The 16,177-nt window shown below is 43.2% G+C and overlaps 1 protein-coding gene across 1 annotated transcript; it reads right to left on the bottom strand.

Annotated features, from left to right (window-relative positions):
• Positions 1 to 9,511: 9,511 nt before the first annotated feature.
• LOC127218774 (myosin-8-like) lies at positions 9,512 to 13,401 on the bottom strand. Its single transcript, XM_051179754.1, has 5 exons — positions 13,394 to 13,401; positions 12,995 to 13,118; positions 12,759 to 12,895; positions 11,114 to 11,369; positions 9,512 to 9,871 (listed from the first exon to the last, which is right to left on the bottom strand). Exons 1-5 carry the CDS (start codon positions 13,399 to 13,401, stop codon positions 9,512 to 9,514), a joined length of 885 nt encoding a protein of 294 aa, XP_051035711.1.
• Positions 13,402 to 16,177: the final 2,776 nt, after the last annotated feature.

Below are 16,177 nucleotides of genomic sequence, written 5' to 3' on the forward strand. Positions count from 1 at the left end.
GAGGTTTGAAGAGATTAAGTCCCAAATAATTTTTTGTTACTGACATACCAGCCCTAGCTACCTACCTCTGTGTTTCTCTTCCTCCCCATCTCTCTCTCTCTCTCTCTCTCTCTCTCTCTCTCTCTCTCTCTCTCTCTCTGTGTGTGTGTGTGTGTGTGTGAGAGAGAGAGAGAGAGAGTGAGAGAGAGAGAGAGAGAGAACATCTGAGTGTGTTTATGTGCCTATGTATACCACTCTACCACTCCATGGACTGCTGAGCTACTATATGAGGAGAAAGTGGTTTCTGTTACTTACAATTTTAGTTTCAAAATTTGCCAGCATCTCTTCTGCCTTGGTGTCACATCAGAGACTCAGGTGTCCCTGCAAGTTCTCTCTAAGTCTTCATTGCTAGAGCACCAGTCTCTTTTCTGAATGTATTATTATTTAATTTTTTATACACTATGTATTGATCATGTTCTTTCCTTTCCCCCAGCCTCTTAATGAATCAAAGGTTTACAGAAGCAGTGAAGAGAAACTATAAGATGTTGCTCAAATCAAAGAAAGAGGAGGGGAAAAGGGAGGGGAAGGAGGAGAATCTCAAAATCTTGAGCCAGCAAGACAAGATGGCACACACCTGAAATCTCAGCCCTTGGGAGACTTGGGGCAGGAAGATCAAGTGTTTGAAGACACCCTGAGCTGCTTGGTGAGATCCCCTCTCAAAAACAGCAAGAGTTGGGGAGGCGCTCAGCTGTTGAGCACTTGGCTAGCACACAGGAGGCCCTGGTTTCAAGCCCCACTAAAAACATGGGTGTTTCTTTCTTTCCCTCTCTCTACAAGATAATCTTCCTGTTTCTTCTCACAGCATACAGAAGCAATCCTGAAAGCCAGAAAATCAGCCAGAGTGGAAGTGACACCCAAAGCCTTGTTGTGAAGAAAAATAGTTGTCAAGTTGCCCTTTGAAGGGAGAAAAATAATGAAAGTTAGTGAACACAGGCTGTGAAAACTAAAATGGATTATCCTCCTGAAATGGAATGATTAAATATGCTAATACACTTTGGATTCTGTTCTCTGGCCCCAAGTCTTTGTGTGTAATGATTTGTTCTTTATTTGACAAAATATGTGATTGCTTGGCAGTGTTTTAAATGATTAAGAAGGGGAGATACAGGCCTACAGAGGAGGATGGGTAGTGTCGTATTTTATTGAGAATCAGGCCTGACTTAAAAGTGAGACCAAGCTTCTATTCAAAACATGAAATAGGGAGTGATGTGGAAATATTATTAATCATTAATAGAGAGTACTTAAGGTTATGAATCCTGCAAGGACTTCAGACAAGCTTCAGGAAATTTTAAGATCACCGCGAAAGACTATATATTTTATTTATTTATGTGTGAGAAAGAGACTGTGTGGGGGGCACACAAGTGCCAGTGTGCACAAATGTGGGGGTCAGAGGACAACTTTAGGGAGTCAATTTTCTCCTTCTACTATGTGGGTTCTAGGGATCGAACTCAGGTCCTCAGGCTTGGCAGCAAGCCTTACCTGCTAAGCCATTTTGCCAGCCCTGTCAAGTCATTTTAAATAAATATTTAAAATAGTTCCAGGGTCAAGATGTTGTAAAGGAAGAAACATGAATTTAATGGATTCTTCTGTGAACAGCTCCAGAAAGCAAAGCATACCACAGGTCACTCATTTTGTATAGGACAGTGGCCCTTCACCTGTGGCTCCAGTCAATGCCAGGTCTCTAGCACTGAGGCTCTCTTCTCTAGGAAGGTGCCATAGACCATGTTCCCAATGTGGCTCAATTCTCAAATTAATAACCCAAGTCTGGATTTGGTTGCCAGGCAGCACATCTCAAGAGTTTTTAAATGCTGGACCAAGTTTGAAGCTGTGCTATCTAGTTTTGTCAACTTGTCACAAGCTGAAGTCATCAGAGAGGAGGGAGCCTCAGTTGAGAGGATGCATCCCTAACAATGGGCTAAGGACTACTCTGTGAGGACATTTTCTAAATTAGTGGTTGACAGGGAAGGCAAAGACCATGAGAGAGAATGGCCCAGGAACACAGATTTAGGTTACTTCACATCCTGTGTTGCAATAAGGTAGCAATTTTTAAAGGTTTTATCAAAACAGAGCAAAGGATATCATAAACCAACACATTTCTCAAATACATTGGTACAATATCAGGTAGGCAGGTCAAAGAAAAGTGGGGAAATCTCAGTGTAGCCATCAGAGCTTTCTGATGCTATCTGATGGTACCCTCATGCTTTTGGTTGATGAGAGCTATGTGAACATTTCAAGGGATTTACTTAATGGTCTTAAATATTACTCCACACACTGAGAAAGGCAATAAATGGCTGAGAAGAGGGCTAAAGAGGGCCCAAGATAATTAGGCCTTGGAGTGGAAACATCCCAGATGTTCCGCATCACTAAGGTTCTGATCTGTCTGTCCATGCAGCCTTCAGTCCACAGAGGCTTCATCATGGAGGCCCCTTTCAATTAATCTTCCACATCTTATATACTCTACTATCACCCCAAGATCACTTGTAGGGGTGGAAGAGGGAGTGACCATGCCCTCCATCCTTCTTTTGGTAAGTGACAACAGCTCCATCACCATGGCCATATTCCTACATGTCACTGCACTGTTCAGCCCAAATAGCTGCCATGGTTACCAGGCTAAGATAATGTACTCCAAGTTACAAATGTAGTGGTCACTTTGTGCTCAGCGGGGAAGCCTTACTCAGCATATAGAGTCTACTCAGAAAGAACAAGATGAAGGCCAGCCTGGAAATGTCATTCCTTTTCCAAAGCCCAAGATATAAACACCCTTCCATCACACTTGTTTGTGCCTCACTCAGCAATGCTCAAGGCAGTGAGAAGAGGGAAGTTCAAGTTCAAATCTATACTTGAGAAAGTTAAATGACCTGCATAGATGACACAAGTGAATATTTATTTATTTATTTATTTATTTATTTATTTATTTATAAAAATGACTCCATTCTGAATGTCAGCTTCATAGTGTGGCTCTCACAGAGAGGAGACCACATCAGCAGTATTACCCGAGAAAACCTAATGGAGACGCAAATCCCGGACCTCACTTCAGATGTTCTAAACCCAAACTTTTGAGGATACTACCTAGTATCCTGGGCCTAACCTCTCCTGGAGGTTCTGATGCCCCTTAAGTCTAAGAAACGGACCTTGAACTTGCCTAAGTAGTAGCAGCAGTGCCTCCAGGGCCTGTGCATGTTGTTAGCTCTCTTGCCATGGAGACAGGATGCTCGACATAAAAAGAGGAAGAAAGATTTATTCAGCTCACAACCCAGAAAGCTCCATCCATCATGGCAGGGAGGGAGTGGCAGACCAGAGATGCTCACATCATGGTATCCAAGAGGCAGAAAGAACAGGCCACTGATAACAATGAGACCAGAGCAAGATACAGTTCCCAAGGACACAGGCCCTGGGACTTTATTCTTTTTCCATTCCAACTCTTTAACAGTCTATTCGCACATTAATTCATTAGTGCACTAATAATGGATAAAGTCAGAGTCCTTCTGATTTGTCACAAACACACCCAGGGCCATGCTTCAGTAATGTCCCAGACAGCTCTCAATCCAATCAAGCTGACAGCCAACACTAACCATCAGACTGCCTGCATGGGAAAAATTCACTGCACGTCCATAAGGATGAATATCTAGATTGTCCAAAATACATATGGGGAGCCCTCAATGAGGCTGGAAAGATTTGAAAATAAAAGAAACATTGACAGACTGTCACAGACCTGAAGAGACTGCAGTGTGGCATCATGCTCATGAACATGAATACAGACTGTACTCACAGAGACACTGGGTAAATCCAAGTACAATAAGGAATTTGGTTAATCACAACTTGACAATGCTGATTGCTTCATTTTCACAGATGTATCCTATAGCATGAAAAATAAAAGACCAGAGACAGATATTCAGGTTCAAAGTTCAAGCTGAAGATCAGGAAAACAAAGCAGCTGGGCACTAGCTCTTATCTTTACCTCAGATTTTAAGGCATTCCTGGATCTACCAAATCTCACACTACTGTGCTGGACGTGGCTGGAGAATCCTGAGACTTCAATGTCTTGCTATCTTCAATGTGACTGGAGAATGAATGGCAGCTGTGAGACCCTGTTCCCGTCTTAAAAAGCTCACATGAGCCTGGGATTAAAGGCTAGTTACCTCGAGTGCTGAGATCATCTTTGTGTGAGCTATTTTTCTTTAGGACAGGATCAATTTCATGTAGCTCAGTATGGCCTTGAACTAACAGAGATCCATCAACCTCTTAATCCTAAATCCTGGGATTAAAGGTGTGTGCCTGGCTTCTATGGCTTGTGATTGACTTTGCTTCCTGAATCTCCAGGCAAGCTTTAATAAATCGCACATAGTATATCACCATATCACCCTGGAAATGTGCCATCTTGCAGATGGGGCAAGCTAGAACTCCACACTGTCTGTATGACATCTCTGCCAACCTAAAACTATTGTAAAATGAAAGACTTGTTTAAAAATAGTTATTGAGGGCAGGATCCATTTGTAAAGTACTTGCCAACCCAGTGTGAGTTCAATCCCCAAGAACCTACGTAAAACAAACAAACAAAAAGGCACAATAGTCCAGGTTTGTAGTCTCAGCACTATGTAGGCATACACTGTCTAGAATTCATCTAGATTGTAGATGAATTAGCAAGCTTCAGATTCCCTGAGAAACCATGTTTCAAAAACAAAGGTGAGGAGGGACTGGGGAAGACACCTACACATTCACATATGTGCACTCATACACAAACATGTGCACACACATACACAGAACAGGAAATGAGCCACTTAATACATTACTAAGCTGTTCAGCACCTGATAGCCAACAAAGAGCAGCTGTGGTGGGGATGCCTTCATCTTTACCTGATGATAATTTGTCCTCACACCCATTACTGCTTTCAACATACAGATCAGACTAGGCAGGGAGCAGAGAAACAGCTCATTCATTAGGGACAGAACAGAGCAGCATAGGAATACAGATGTTTTCATAGCTCAGCGTGAACACACATAAACAAACACACACATACACACACACTTTGCTCTCTTCTCTCCAAAGAAGAGAACTGCAGCTGCTCTCCACACCGTCATGACAACTTTTTAATGGTTTGAACCAAGATTTTCTGTCGGTGGCCACATGAGTAACAGCTGTGTGCAGTTCTTATCCTCCACTGCTTCTTGAATGTCAAGGCTCTTAGCTGGCTATGCTTGTTTTAAGTATTAGGTTTTTGGTTTTTTTTTTTCTAGCACAGCATCATCTATTCAGTTATCCCTCCTCCCCTTCAGCCTTCTTTTGCTGGGGGTAGATAACAAAGAGATGTTAGAAGGGTCCACAGCATCATATAGCTGGAATCAAGGCACTTAACTCTCATTTAATGGTTCATAATCTCCACTCTGAGAGCAACTCCCCTTGTTCTTTTCCTGCTCACCTGGTATATATAGATATTGGAATTGTGTGCTATGTGTAGATGTTGATGTTGTGTCTGGTTTTGCTGTCCTCTCGGAGCCTCTCTGTGGAAACCACCACCAACTGCCTAAAGTTGTCTTCCCCCCCTTTAAACGTGTATTTCATGCCTCTCACCTTTGTTCCTCATTTGTAATCTTTCCTAGGTGGACTGGCTGAATAAATTCAATACCCATAGGGACATAATTATCACTGGAAAGTGACAACCAAAGCAGCAGTTCAGAGAAAAGGTGGCAGAGGGAAAGAGAAGGAAGAGTTAGGGCTTCCCATCCCCATCAGAGCAGGAACAATGACAACCTTGGAAAATTTGCTACAGAGACAAAAGTCACAACAGACACCAGACATTTTTTTCTGCTGCTGTTTTTGTTTTGTTTTGACCCATCTGCTTTGCCTGTGTCACCTTAAAGCAAAACTTTATACTCAGAGCAGACACTAATGTGTATCTGGGTCATTAAGTATGAGCTCAAGGTGCTAGTGGAATGCCTGAAGACCTGAGTTCCATCCCCCCACCCACACTGAAGAACAGAGAAGCAGTCCACTCTAGTTGGCCATCAATTCTACACTAAAATCATGGGATGTGCATATGTGCTCACACAGCACAGCACACGAAGCACACGCACATACCTCCACGAATGGCCAGAAACTATGTGCATGTGTCCACTTACTTGGCAAGAAGTTTTGAGCAATCTCAGAACTGTAGCCTTTCTAAGCACATGGTTAGACCTGGGATTTGGCCCTGGCATTTCCATAAAAAAAAAAAAAAAAAAAAAAAAAAAAAGTTTTTCTAAGGAAAATATTCTTTTCTAATCTAACTTTAATGACACTTCCTGCCAGAAACTCAGCTCAATGTAGCTGAGGAGCACACCTCTCCTGTGTCCCCACCAACTGGCACAAGTCAGGCCCTGAGGGCATCCCTGCTGACAGCCCGTGTGGAATGGCAGCTTCATCTAGCCATTGCTTAGTAATTCCAATTCCGTAAGTCCCCCACTCTTCCTAAAAAGTTGGGACTGGCATTGTTCCCATTGTAGACTGAAGCATCAAAGCCCTGGGTGAGGAGACTGCACATGGCTATGGGCAGATGGGGGACTCCAGGCAGCGCCCACACACCCTTCCTCAAGATGCCTGTGCAGCAAATGAGGAGCCTCCAGCTAAGATTCCAACCAAGATTAGATCAAGGAAGGTAAATTCCCCAGCACCCCCCCCCCCAAGGCTGCAAAGAAAACAAATCAACCTCTGCACAAAGCAAGTGTCAGGTGAAGAAGCAAAACACTGGCACAAACAAGAACTTAAATGTGTTTTGTGACTGATTCATTTGGTCAGTGTAACAAGGTATGGACATTGTTAACATCTAGCTCTTGTTACAGCTGAACTGGTGCCCCTTTGTTCTGCTGACCTCTGCACTTCTTGTCACCTAAAACAAATTGTGACATTTAATCTACTATTTGCTACTTGGAGCCAAAGTCATCCTTAACTGATATGAAAAATCTAGAAAAAGAACTATGGAGGTTTTTCAAACTGCTATTCAAAGTTTACTTACATACTGGATTTCAAGGACAGAGGCTTCAGCTGCCAGTGAATGTCTCCCCATCTCCCCATCACAGCTTCGTGGCTGTAGCTGTAGTTCAGTTGGTAGAGTGAGTGTTTGCCCAGTAGACATGAAGCCTGAGTTCTATCCACAGCACCATATAAACTGCCCATAGTGATGTACACCTGTAATTCCAACAAGTGGGAGATGGAAGAAGGAGAATCAGAAGTTCAAGGTAATTCTTGGATCTACCCCTGCATCAAAATAAATGCAAAGAGAGGTAGGAGAATGAGGGAAGGAGGGGGAGGGGTAAGGAAAGGAGAAGAGGGTAAATGGGAGGCGGAGTAAAAGAAGGAAGCAAAGGAAGAAGAGGGGGAAGGAGGAGGAAGAGGAGGGAAAGAAAGGGGAAGAAGGGGAGGGGAGAAGGAAAGAGAAATCTCAGTCCAGGGCCATTTGTGAGTGTTACATGTCCCTGGTTGATTTAGGAAGCTTAACATTTTCTTACTCTGAGACCACCCAACCACCTTTATGATGTCTTGTCCCCATGACAGAGGTGCTCCTGACCTAATAAAGATGTCAAGGGGGCTTCTGATAGATTTCATTTGAGGTTCAGTCTCTTATCAATACATCAAAGATGGTTCTTTAGACTAAGATTTGGGAGGTGACCCCTTCTCTCACCCTACAAGCATCTCTCCCATCTCCCTAAGCCAGAGATGTTTCTCAGCAGTTTGGGTGCTTAGCTCAAACAGTGACCGGGAGCTTGTCTTTATTGTTCTTGTTGCTGTGGGTTATTGGTGAGGGAATAAGATACCCAGCCACTTGAGGTTTTATAAGAATGATCCTTTCAGAGTTCGATGTCTCAGATGTGTCCATGAACTTTGTGTATCTGAGTAAGCCTGCCAATCCACCTCTGGTCCAGGGTGTATAAACAGTTCAGTTTTCATTCTCTCATCTCAGTGGTCTCTGTTGTAACTGACAGGGCACTATGTCGACAGAAGAAGCTATAACAAGTAAAAAAAATTAATTCTCCCTATCCTGCCACCCAGCTTTGTCCTCCAGCACATTCCTCTTCAGATGTTCATCTCCACCTTCCCATTGGCCAGTTAAACTAGGTGGGGTGAAAGCTGTCTATGATGATGTCACAGTCAACTTCCCATTTGAACGGGGTTTATCCTTCAGGGTGGGATGAATCTTGGTGGCTAAGAAAGCCTTCCTACAGCACAAACCTCCATGGTTCAAGAAACACAAGAAAGGGATCAAGGAAGGGAGGTCACTGAGCTGAAATGATGTTGACCTCAAGAGTCCTTAAGACAATGGACCCTGATTAGAGTATCCCTCGGAGAAGTAAAGGACAGCCAACAGCCTCCTTCCTGAAATGGCTCCTAGTGAAGGCATTGTTGGAGATGGGTGGGGAGGGGGTAAATGAAAGGGCAGTGAACATCTGCATTCACCCCTCTCCACTTTCTGACTGTAGATATGATGTGACCAGTTGCCATGGTTACCATGCCTTCCCACCACAATGGACAGTATTTTTTCTCAAACTGTAGCCAAAATAAACCCTAAAGTTGATTTTTGTCAGGTATTCATCATGACAAAGAGAAAGGTAAATAAACAGATACCAAATAAAAATTACTAGCATTGATATTTTCTTAGCCTTGTTACAAATGACTAACAACATGAGAGATGAATTATTAGGATTGCCACACACTCCCTACTTCCTGGTTACTATATACACTCTGTGGCCTTCCCCTTAGTGTGGCTATGGCCTTCTACTTGCTTCAACCAAAAGAACGTGGCAAGGCGATGGCACTCACATGACTGGATGATTACATTACACAAGACTGTGGCAGCGGTTTTTAAATGACATCTGCTTTGAAGATCGAAAAGATGTACTGGAAATCCTTTGTTGAAGGAGCTGCAAGTAGGTAAGAATGGGAATCCTGAGCTGGAAATATGACTCAGTAGTTAAGAAGTAGTTAAGAAGGACCAGAGTTCAAATCCCAGCACTCTGTAACAAGTCTAGAGTCCCACAAACTCAAGCTGCAGGTGATCTGATGCCTTCTTCTGGCCCCTGTGGGAACCTGCACTCATATGCACATATTCTTAATTAAAAATAAAAGAATTCTTTTTTTAAAGGGAAGAACACACAAAGGAGACTTGTCCTTTATTCTTTTTGTTTTATAGACAGTGTCTCCTGGAACTCATAGAAATCCAACCTCTGCTTCTCAAGCACTGGGATTAAAGGAATCATCCCTCCAAACCTTGTCCATTATGTTTTTATTAAGAATTAAAAATCAGTTATCCAGCCAAAACCATAAAATAAACCATTTTCCCATTTTTCAAGGGTGATTTGCCTTCACAATGTTTCTATCACAAATGATATTTTTGATTGCTAAGGAGTAGTTTTATGGTAAACAGATCCCCAACTAGCTAGGATGGATAATGATGGCTTAAGAGGCTGCAGAGGAGATTCTGCTCAGTGGATCCTAACCAAAGTACTCATGAAACCAGCATCATGACCCAGTTTGCTGATACCGGAGGGGCTGCATCTCGGGAAAGATGAAGGAGAGGGAGCACCCATCTTGCAGCTGCTGCAGAACCGTGCACAGCCATAACTGCAGAGATTAACAGCTTCTCACAGCCATAAATATATTTTTTTTCCTCTTCAATGAGCCCTGGGATGAGAATCTGGTTATAATTGGATATGTTGCAATATTGCTTTTCATTTACAATTACATCATTGAGGAAATGAAAAGGAATGGTTTGAGTGTGGCGATCAGGAACAGTGCTTGTCAATAGAGCAGCTCCTTCCTCCGCAACCTCCCTCCTATGCTTGGCACCTGCAATGCAGGGAAATAGCTACCGAGGAAAGGGTGAGAGCACTGTGGCATTGATACCATGGTCAGCTCCTGGCTGGGGTTTTACCCATCTCCAACAGTTTGTGACATAGTTATCCACTTTCTGGAATGGAGAGGGAAAAGAAACTGAGGTGGTAGAGGGTTTGCCCGGCATGCACAAAGCCCTGGGTTTGATCTCCAGCACTTCATAAAACTGGTGATGCCTACCTGTAATTCCACACTGGGGAGGTAGAGGAAGGACAATCCAATCCAAAATCATTCTCTACTGCCCAGGAGCTAGAGCTGGTGAGATCCTGTCTTAAAACAAAAGCTTTCCATAGGCAGATGTGGTAACACAGGGGTGACTAAAGCAGGAAACTGCCTTATTCAATTCCAGCTTGAGCTACACGGCAAGAACTTGTCTCAAATATATATATATTTATGTGATATATATCACATAAAATTATGGCCAGCACATAATGTTTAAGAGAAACTGTAGCTTACTGTCCTGCTCGCTTCTGTGTGCTATGTTTGTTTTATTAGGTCCTAATCCTGTGGGCTCATGGATCACTCTGACTCCTCAGGACTAAAACTCCAAACTGACAAGCTAAGGGCACTGACCTGCTAGGTAAAAGCCCCAATTGAAAGTCTTCAGATTCAGGAAATGAGGGGAAATTAGCCTTGATACAAAAGCCTCCAAAAGAAAGAACTGTTTCAGTTTTCATGGTTCCATCTTTCATGTTCACTGTTGGTCTCCTTGCTGTCCTTCCTGCTGTCACCAAGCTGCAACCTGCTCTAAGTAGAAGCTACTGTGATTATTAATTTAACTTAGACTTTCCCTTCATGTTATAATTGTCTTTAGAAGAAATTCAAAGTCAATATATCATATTCTTGTGTTTTGTTGGTTAGGGCTGAAATAAATGTATTCATTTGGCTCTTTGCTGATTGCATTTTCAAATGCAACATATTTAAATGATAGTTTTCTTTTTGCACACAAAATATTTTAAGGCCATAAAGCATTGTGACAAGTAGTAGCTCCTGTAAGGAGCCAATGCACCAGACATCCCATGCAAGAACTACTAGACGCTGACAGCAGCAATGCCAGGATGTGGCTTCATCAACTAACAGCAAGACGCTTTGTCTACAAACCAGGCCTGGAAGCACATGTTTGTAAACCCCGGCTACTCAAGAGGCTGAGGCAGGAGGATCTCAAGTTAATGGCCAGTAGCATGGTGAAGTGACGTGGTCACCTCTGAGCACTCACAGATTGAACCTGGAGTTGTAGGTCATTTTTCTCTTTGAGGAGAGTGACCATTTTTTCCTCCAGCTCCTTCCTCTTGGCCTCTGACTTGGCAAGCTCATCTTTGGTTTTCTGGAATTCTTCCTTCATGGTGGCCATCTCCTTCTCAGTCTCTGCGCTCTTCAGCAGGGGCTTGATCTTGAAGAAGAGCTTCATCCAGGGCCAGTGCTTGACGTTCATGAAGGCGCCGACGTTGTACTGGATACAGAACAGGGCTTCTCTGGAACGTGGGAAAAGATGGAGAAATCGTTCCACTGGCAGCAATGTGATTGACATTTATTGCAGACAACAGGCTTTTCCTGTACCAATACATGTTCATTCTCACAATCAGAGTATAGTCTGTAGTCTTCAGTATTGCCACTTTGCTAACATGAGTGTTATTCCCTACAGAGCAATTGAGTGTGCTCAACCCCTGGTGAGCTGGCAAAGACAGGCTGAGCCTGGGGGGGCACAGACTGCGCTGTCTGAGCAGCCCCTGCCACAGAAAGAGCACCCTCAAATCAGAGTGGTGGCTGGGAAAGCATGGCCATTGGAATGGGATTGTGCTGTTCCCCTGTTGCCACCTAGCTGTGAGCTGCAACGGGAGGGGCCATAGGTTGAATGATTCACCTTCCCTCAGCCCAGACACTCTACCCTTCCAACCTTCCCTCTTTTGATCTCCACTGAATCAGCCACTCTTCTGTTGTGTCTTCAGATAATAAACTGTCCTTTCTAAATTCTCTAATTGACTCCTGTCAGTTCAGTAAGTTCGTTAACATCGGAAGGAATTTTTCAGCAACGAGTTAACTCCAAAATTGTTCTATTCACATAAAAAATCGAAATGGTAATATATAGTTCTTCAAATGGTAGCAATGGGCTGGCGAGGTTTGGCTGGTTTACAGCAACATGCAGGCATCTTTGGGTTTGATAGCATGCAGGTTTTAATTGTGTCAGCTCACACAATTAGGGATTCTGACTTTGAGAAGGCAGATACCACTACACAAGCTATGATAAAGATGGGTGGGGAAAAATCTCTAGTAATGCCAACCCAAAAATAGAGGTGAACAAAATGAGCAAACTGTGTGTGTGTGGCTAGTGGCTAGAGCAAGGAGTAAGACTGTTGTATAAATACGTTTTGTGAAGTTAATTGGGGAAAGAAGAAAAGGGGTAACCAGGTAGATATGGATGAGGGGACAGGGTCTGCATGAGAATAGGAGGTAAGTGAGTTGTTTAGCATGGCTGGGAAAGACTGTGTGGTTAGACAGGAAAGATAATATGATAGGATATCTTAGATATGACATGGTATCATGAAAAATATGATAGAATAGAAGGTCTTGACAGCCAAGCAAAGTAGGGTGGATTTGGTATGGAATTCCATGGGGAGCTGGGGTCAGAGACGTGGGGCAATGAAAACCGCCTGCTGCAGGCTGTGTGGAGTTGTAGGTCATAGGGCATAGGACAGGAGAGAAGTTCTGGAGAGTCTAGCCTGAAGGGTGACACCAAAGTTGATTGATGTGTTATAGGGGTGAAAGCTCATGCTAATGGAAGAATGAAAGCATCAGTGCACGAGGAAAGCTGATGGAGAGTCCTCGGGGACCCGTGTGATCCCGCTGCTGCGCACAGCCCTTACCTCCTCTGCAGCATCTTTTGATACTCGACTCTCATTAGGTATCCCCTACAGACGGCTTGTGTTCTTGTTATAATCTGGGCTAACTTTTCATCTCTCATTTCTTCTAGGAGACCCAGGAGGCCAGCTTTGAAGAAGACCTGGAGGAACAGAAAGTCATGAGTCTCCCCAGGCTCACTCAGCAGACACAGAAATGGCTATGGGTACATGGGTCAGGAGTACAGGAGTCCAAGCCATACCTTGGTATGTCCAAATTTGTACTGGGTGTGGTCAATATCAATAGAGCCTAGGAGCTTCTCCGAGGCCTTCTTGCTGTCGATGAACTGTCCCTCTGGTATAGCACTTGCATTTAACACTTTGTATCTGCTCAGTAAAAACACAGACAAAAGGGTCAGAAAGGTGCAATTGTTTACCCAGTTGCCAAAAAAAAAAAGTACCTGTTTAACTCCCAGAACAAAAATGGAAGTGTGCCAGGCAGGATAAAGGGGTGTACTTCTTGATTGATTCAGTACAGTTCTTTCGCAAATATAACTGATGTCATTTTTAATGTTATTTGTGGGTGTTATGTTGACACCATGTTGTTATTTTAGCATGACAGCTAAAGATGTCTTGTGTATTGTCAAAATTATGTGTCTTACCGTCTCATCAGTCATCATACTTATGTAGTCCTTGTTTCTGACCACTCTCTTCTCCTACCCCCAGGCCCCCACCACAAAGCAGGCAGGTACTTCACCATCTTGGTGTTCATTAAGAGGCTGAATCAGCTGCAGAACACTCACTATGAGAAAAAAGAGTCTCCATGTCTTTTTTTTAGGAGGGTTCTCCTTCCAACCAGGACAGGAAGGCACTAGAGATACCAACTCATTACAAGTAGCAAAATCTTTTGTGGATGTCAGTGGCTGTCCTATTTGGGTCTTAAACAAGCTAGCATCATCTGAAATGAAGAATTTCAAGTCAAAGAAAAAAATGCCTCCACCAGATTGCCTGTATGATATATGATAGATGTGGGATGGTCCAGCCCACTGTGGTGGCACCCTAGGCAGGTAGGCCTGGGGAGGGGTATATGAAAGCAAGCTGAACAAGCCATGATGAGCCAGCCAGTAAGCTACATCCTCAGTTTCTGCTGCCAGGTTCCTGCTGTGAGTTCCTGCCCTGACTTATGCAGTGATGGATTGTGACATGGGAGCTGTAAGCTAAAGTAAACCCTTACCTCCCCACTTGCCTTCAGTCATGCTTTTTTCACAAAGTAGAACCATTAATGGAGACCTGCTTTGGCTTGCTCAACTCCAGCCCCAAGTCTGTCTACAGCCTTGCCAGGTAGAAGAGGGGCAGGTGACATTATCTTCTAAAAAAAAAAAAATGATGGCCACTCACTAAATGCATCTCACCCTCCCCCCACAACTGTAAAGCCCTAAGGTGAGTCACTTTGCAATGACAAAAGAAAAAAAAAAAAAAAAAAAAAAAAAACAACTGCTGGGCACCTACTAATCTTTTTGTCTCCTGTTCTCAACTAAAAGAGCTCTGATTTGGGAACTTGGAGGATGGTTCTATGTGTAACATGCCTGTCATGCACACATGGGAATCTGAGTTCAATTCCCAGCACCTATGTAAAATAGCTAGCAACTGTAGTGCCTCCTTGTAATTCCAACATTATGAGAGGAGACAGGGGATAGCCTAGCCTACTCAACAAGCTCTGGGCCAATGACAGATCCAATCTCAGGGTGGGGGGAGGCAGACAGCTGCTAAGAAGCAGCACCTGAGATTGCCTCAGGCCTTCACACAAAAGTGCATGAGCACCAATGTGTCCATGCATATACTCACAAAGTTTTATTTCATGGCTGTGATTGCTGTTCTTCATAGTCATTTGACTACATCCGAAATTCACCAAAGCCTGGTATGTAACCTGTGAGGGTTTTCTTAATTAAAACATTTGAAGTGGGAAGACTCATTTTTAATCCAGATCTTTTAAGGTGGAAAGACCCACCTGTAATCTAGACTACACTTTCTACTGACAGCTTATATAAGGACATGGAAAAGGGAACCCCCCCCCCATTAGGTGGAAAAGCCAAACTGAGAATGATGGGAAGAGGAAGGGCAGAGTCAGAGGAGTTGCCAGCCAGATGCAGAAGGATCAGGAGATGAATGTGCTTTGTTGAAGGAAAGTTCCGCCATGTAGTGGAAGGTAAATAAGGAATATGGGTTAACTTAAAATGTAAGAGCTAGTTAGTAATAAGCCTGAGCTATTGATCAAGCATTTACAATTAATATAAGCCTTAGTGGGCTTATTTGAGAGCAGCTGTGTGACAGGAAAACTCCAGAAACTAGCCAACAGAATAATCCTCAGCTTAGAGATTCAGTTTTGTATATATGCAGATTAACTGACTTGGTGTAACAGCTTGGAACCCATCTTCAGGAGGCCTGACTATTCCTATGCTTATGGGAAAATCCCTAGGAATCATCTGCATAAATTTCTTCTTTGGTGCTGAAGCAAAGGAGCCACCAGGAACTGAGTCATTTTCAGTTTTCTTTTTCATTAACCCAAAATTCCACTCCCGAATACAGCTACTGTGCCTTTTGCCTGATTGCTCTTGTAATTTCTTGGCAGTGTGTTCCTCCACATCTGCCACCACAAGAGCCTTGCTCAGTTGCTAATGTAGACTTGGCATGCTGACAGCGAGCCATGCAATGAACATAAACCTACCATGGAATGCTCTCCATCTTGTCCATGTGCTATTTCCCTTTGATCATCATTACCAGATTTTCTCAGACAATAGCTGAAAATTACACTGTACAGGTTTGCAGGAGGTAAGACTGTGGTTTTTCTGCATTTGAAGGGAGCTCACAGCTTCTCCCCTATACTGTATCATTTGATTCATTATCTCTACAGTTTGCATTATCACCAAACATCTTTTTTTTTCCTTCAAATCCAATCAGCCAACCTATTTCCTCTTCTAAAAGACACACAGTAATGACATTGGACAGCATCTGTTTTACAGCAGTATCCTTTCTGCTATGCTGTTACTACAGTGAAACACTGTGAATCCTACTTGAAAATGGCCTCCCTCTGTTCAACCCCTAGTTGTACATTTTCCCTGTGCTGTAATCAAATACCAGAATAAACATAATTGCACAGTGGAGGAAGAAGTTTGAGTGTTGCTGTATAGACATTTCCTCTAAAGTGATACATTCCTTCCTGGAAGAAAGTTCATTAAGATAAAGTTCTAATGAAAGCTTCTTGAGAAGCTTCAGGAAATAAACAACTCACAAGTCTCAGAAAGTCCCTAAAAATGATCACATGGGCAACACTTTTCCCTCCACAAGGTTACACAAGCAATCAGAACTGCTGAGAACAGACTCTGCAACCTGTGGAGCTGCCTGAAAGTCCTGCAAAAAGCTATAGAATTGCAGCTTTTCTGAGTTAT

This window comes from Phodopus roborovskii, unplaced genomic scaffold (assembly GCF_943737965.1).
Source record: "Phodopus roborovskii unplaced genomic scaffold, PHOROB, whole genome shotgun sequence".
Classification (NCBI taxonomy): Eukaryota; Metazoa; Chordata; class Mammalia; order Rodentia; family Cricetidae; genus Phodopus; species Phodopus roborovskii.

Bases quoted from the DNA above. Each gene is read 5' to 3' on its own strand.
- LOC127218774 (XM_051179754.1), bottom strand. The intron at 12,896-12,994 runs GTATGGCTTGGA...CTGTTCCTCCAG, and splicing joins ACAAATTTGGACATACCAAG to GTCTTCTTCAAAGCTGGCCT. The intron at 11,370-12,758 runs GTAAGGGCTGTG...CCCACGTTCCAG, and splicing joins CAAAAGATGCTGCAGAGGAG to AGAAGCCCTGTTCTGTATCC.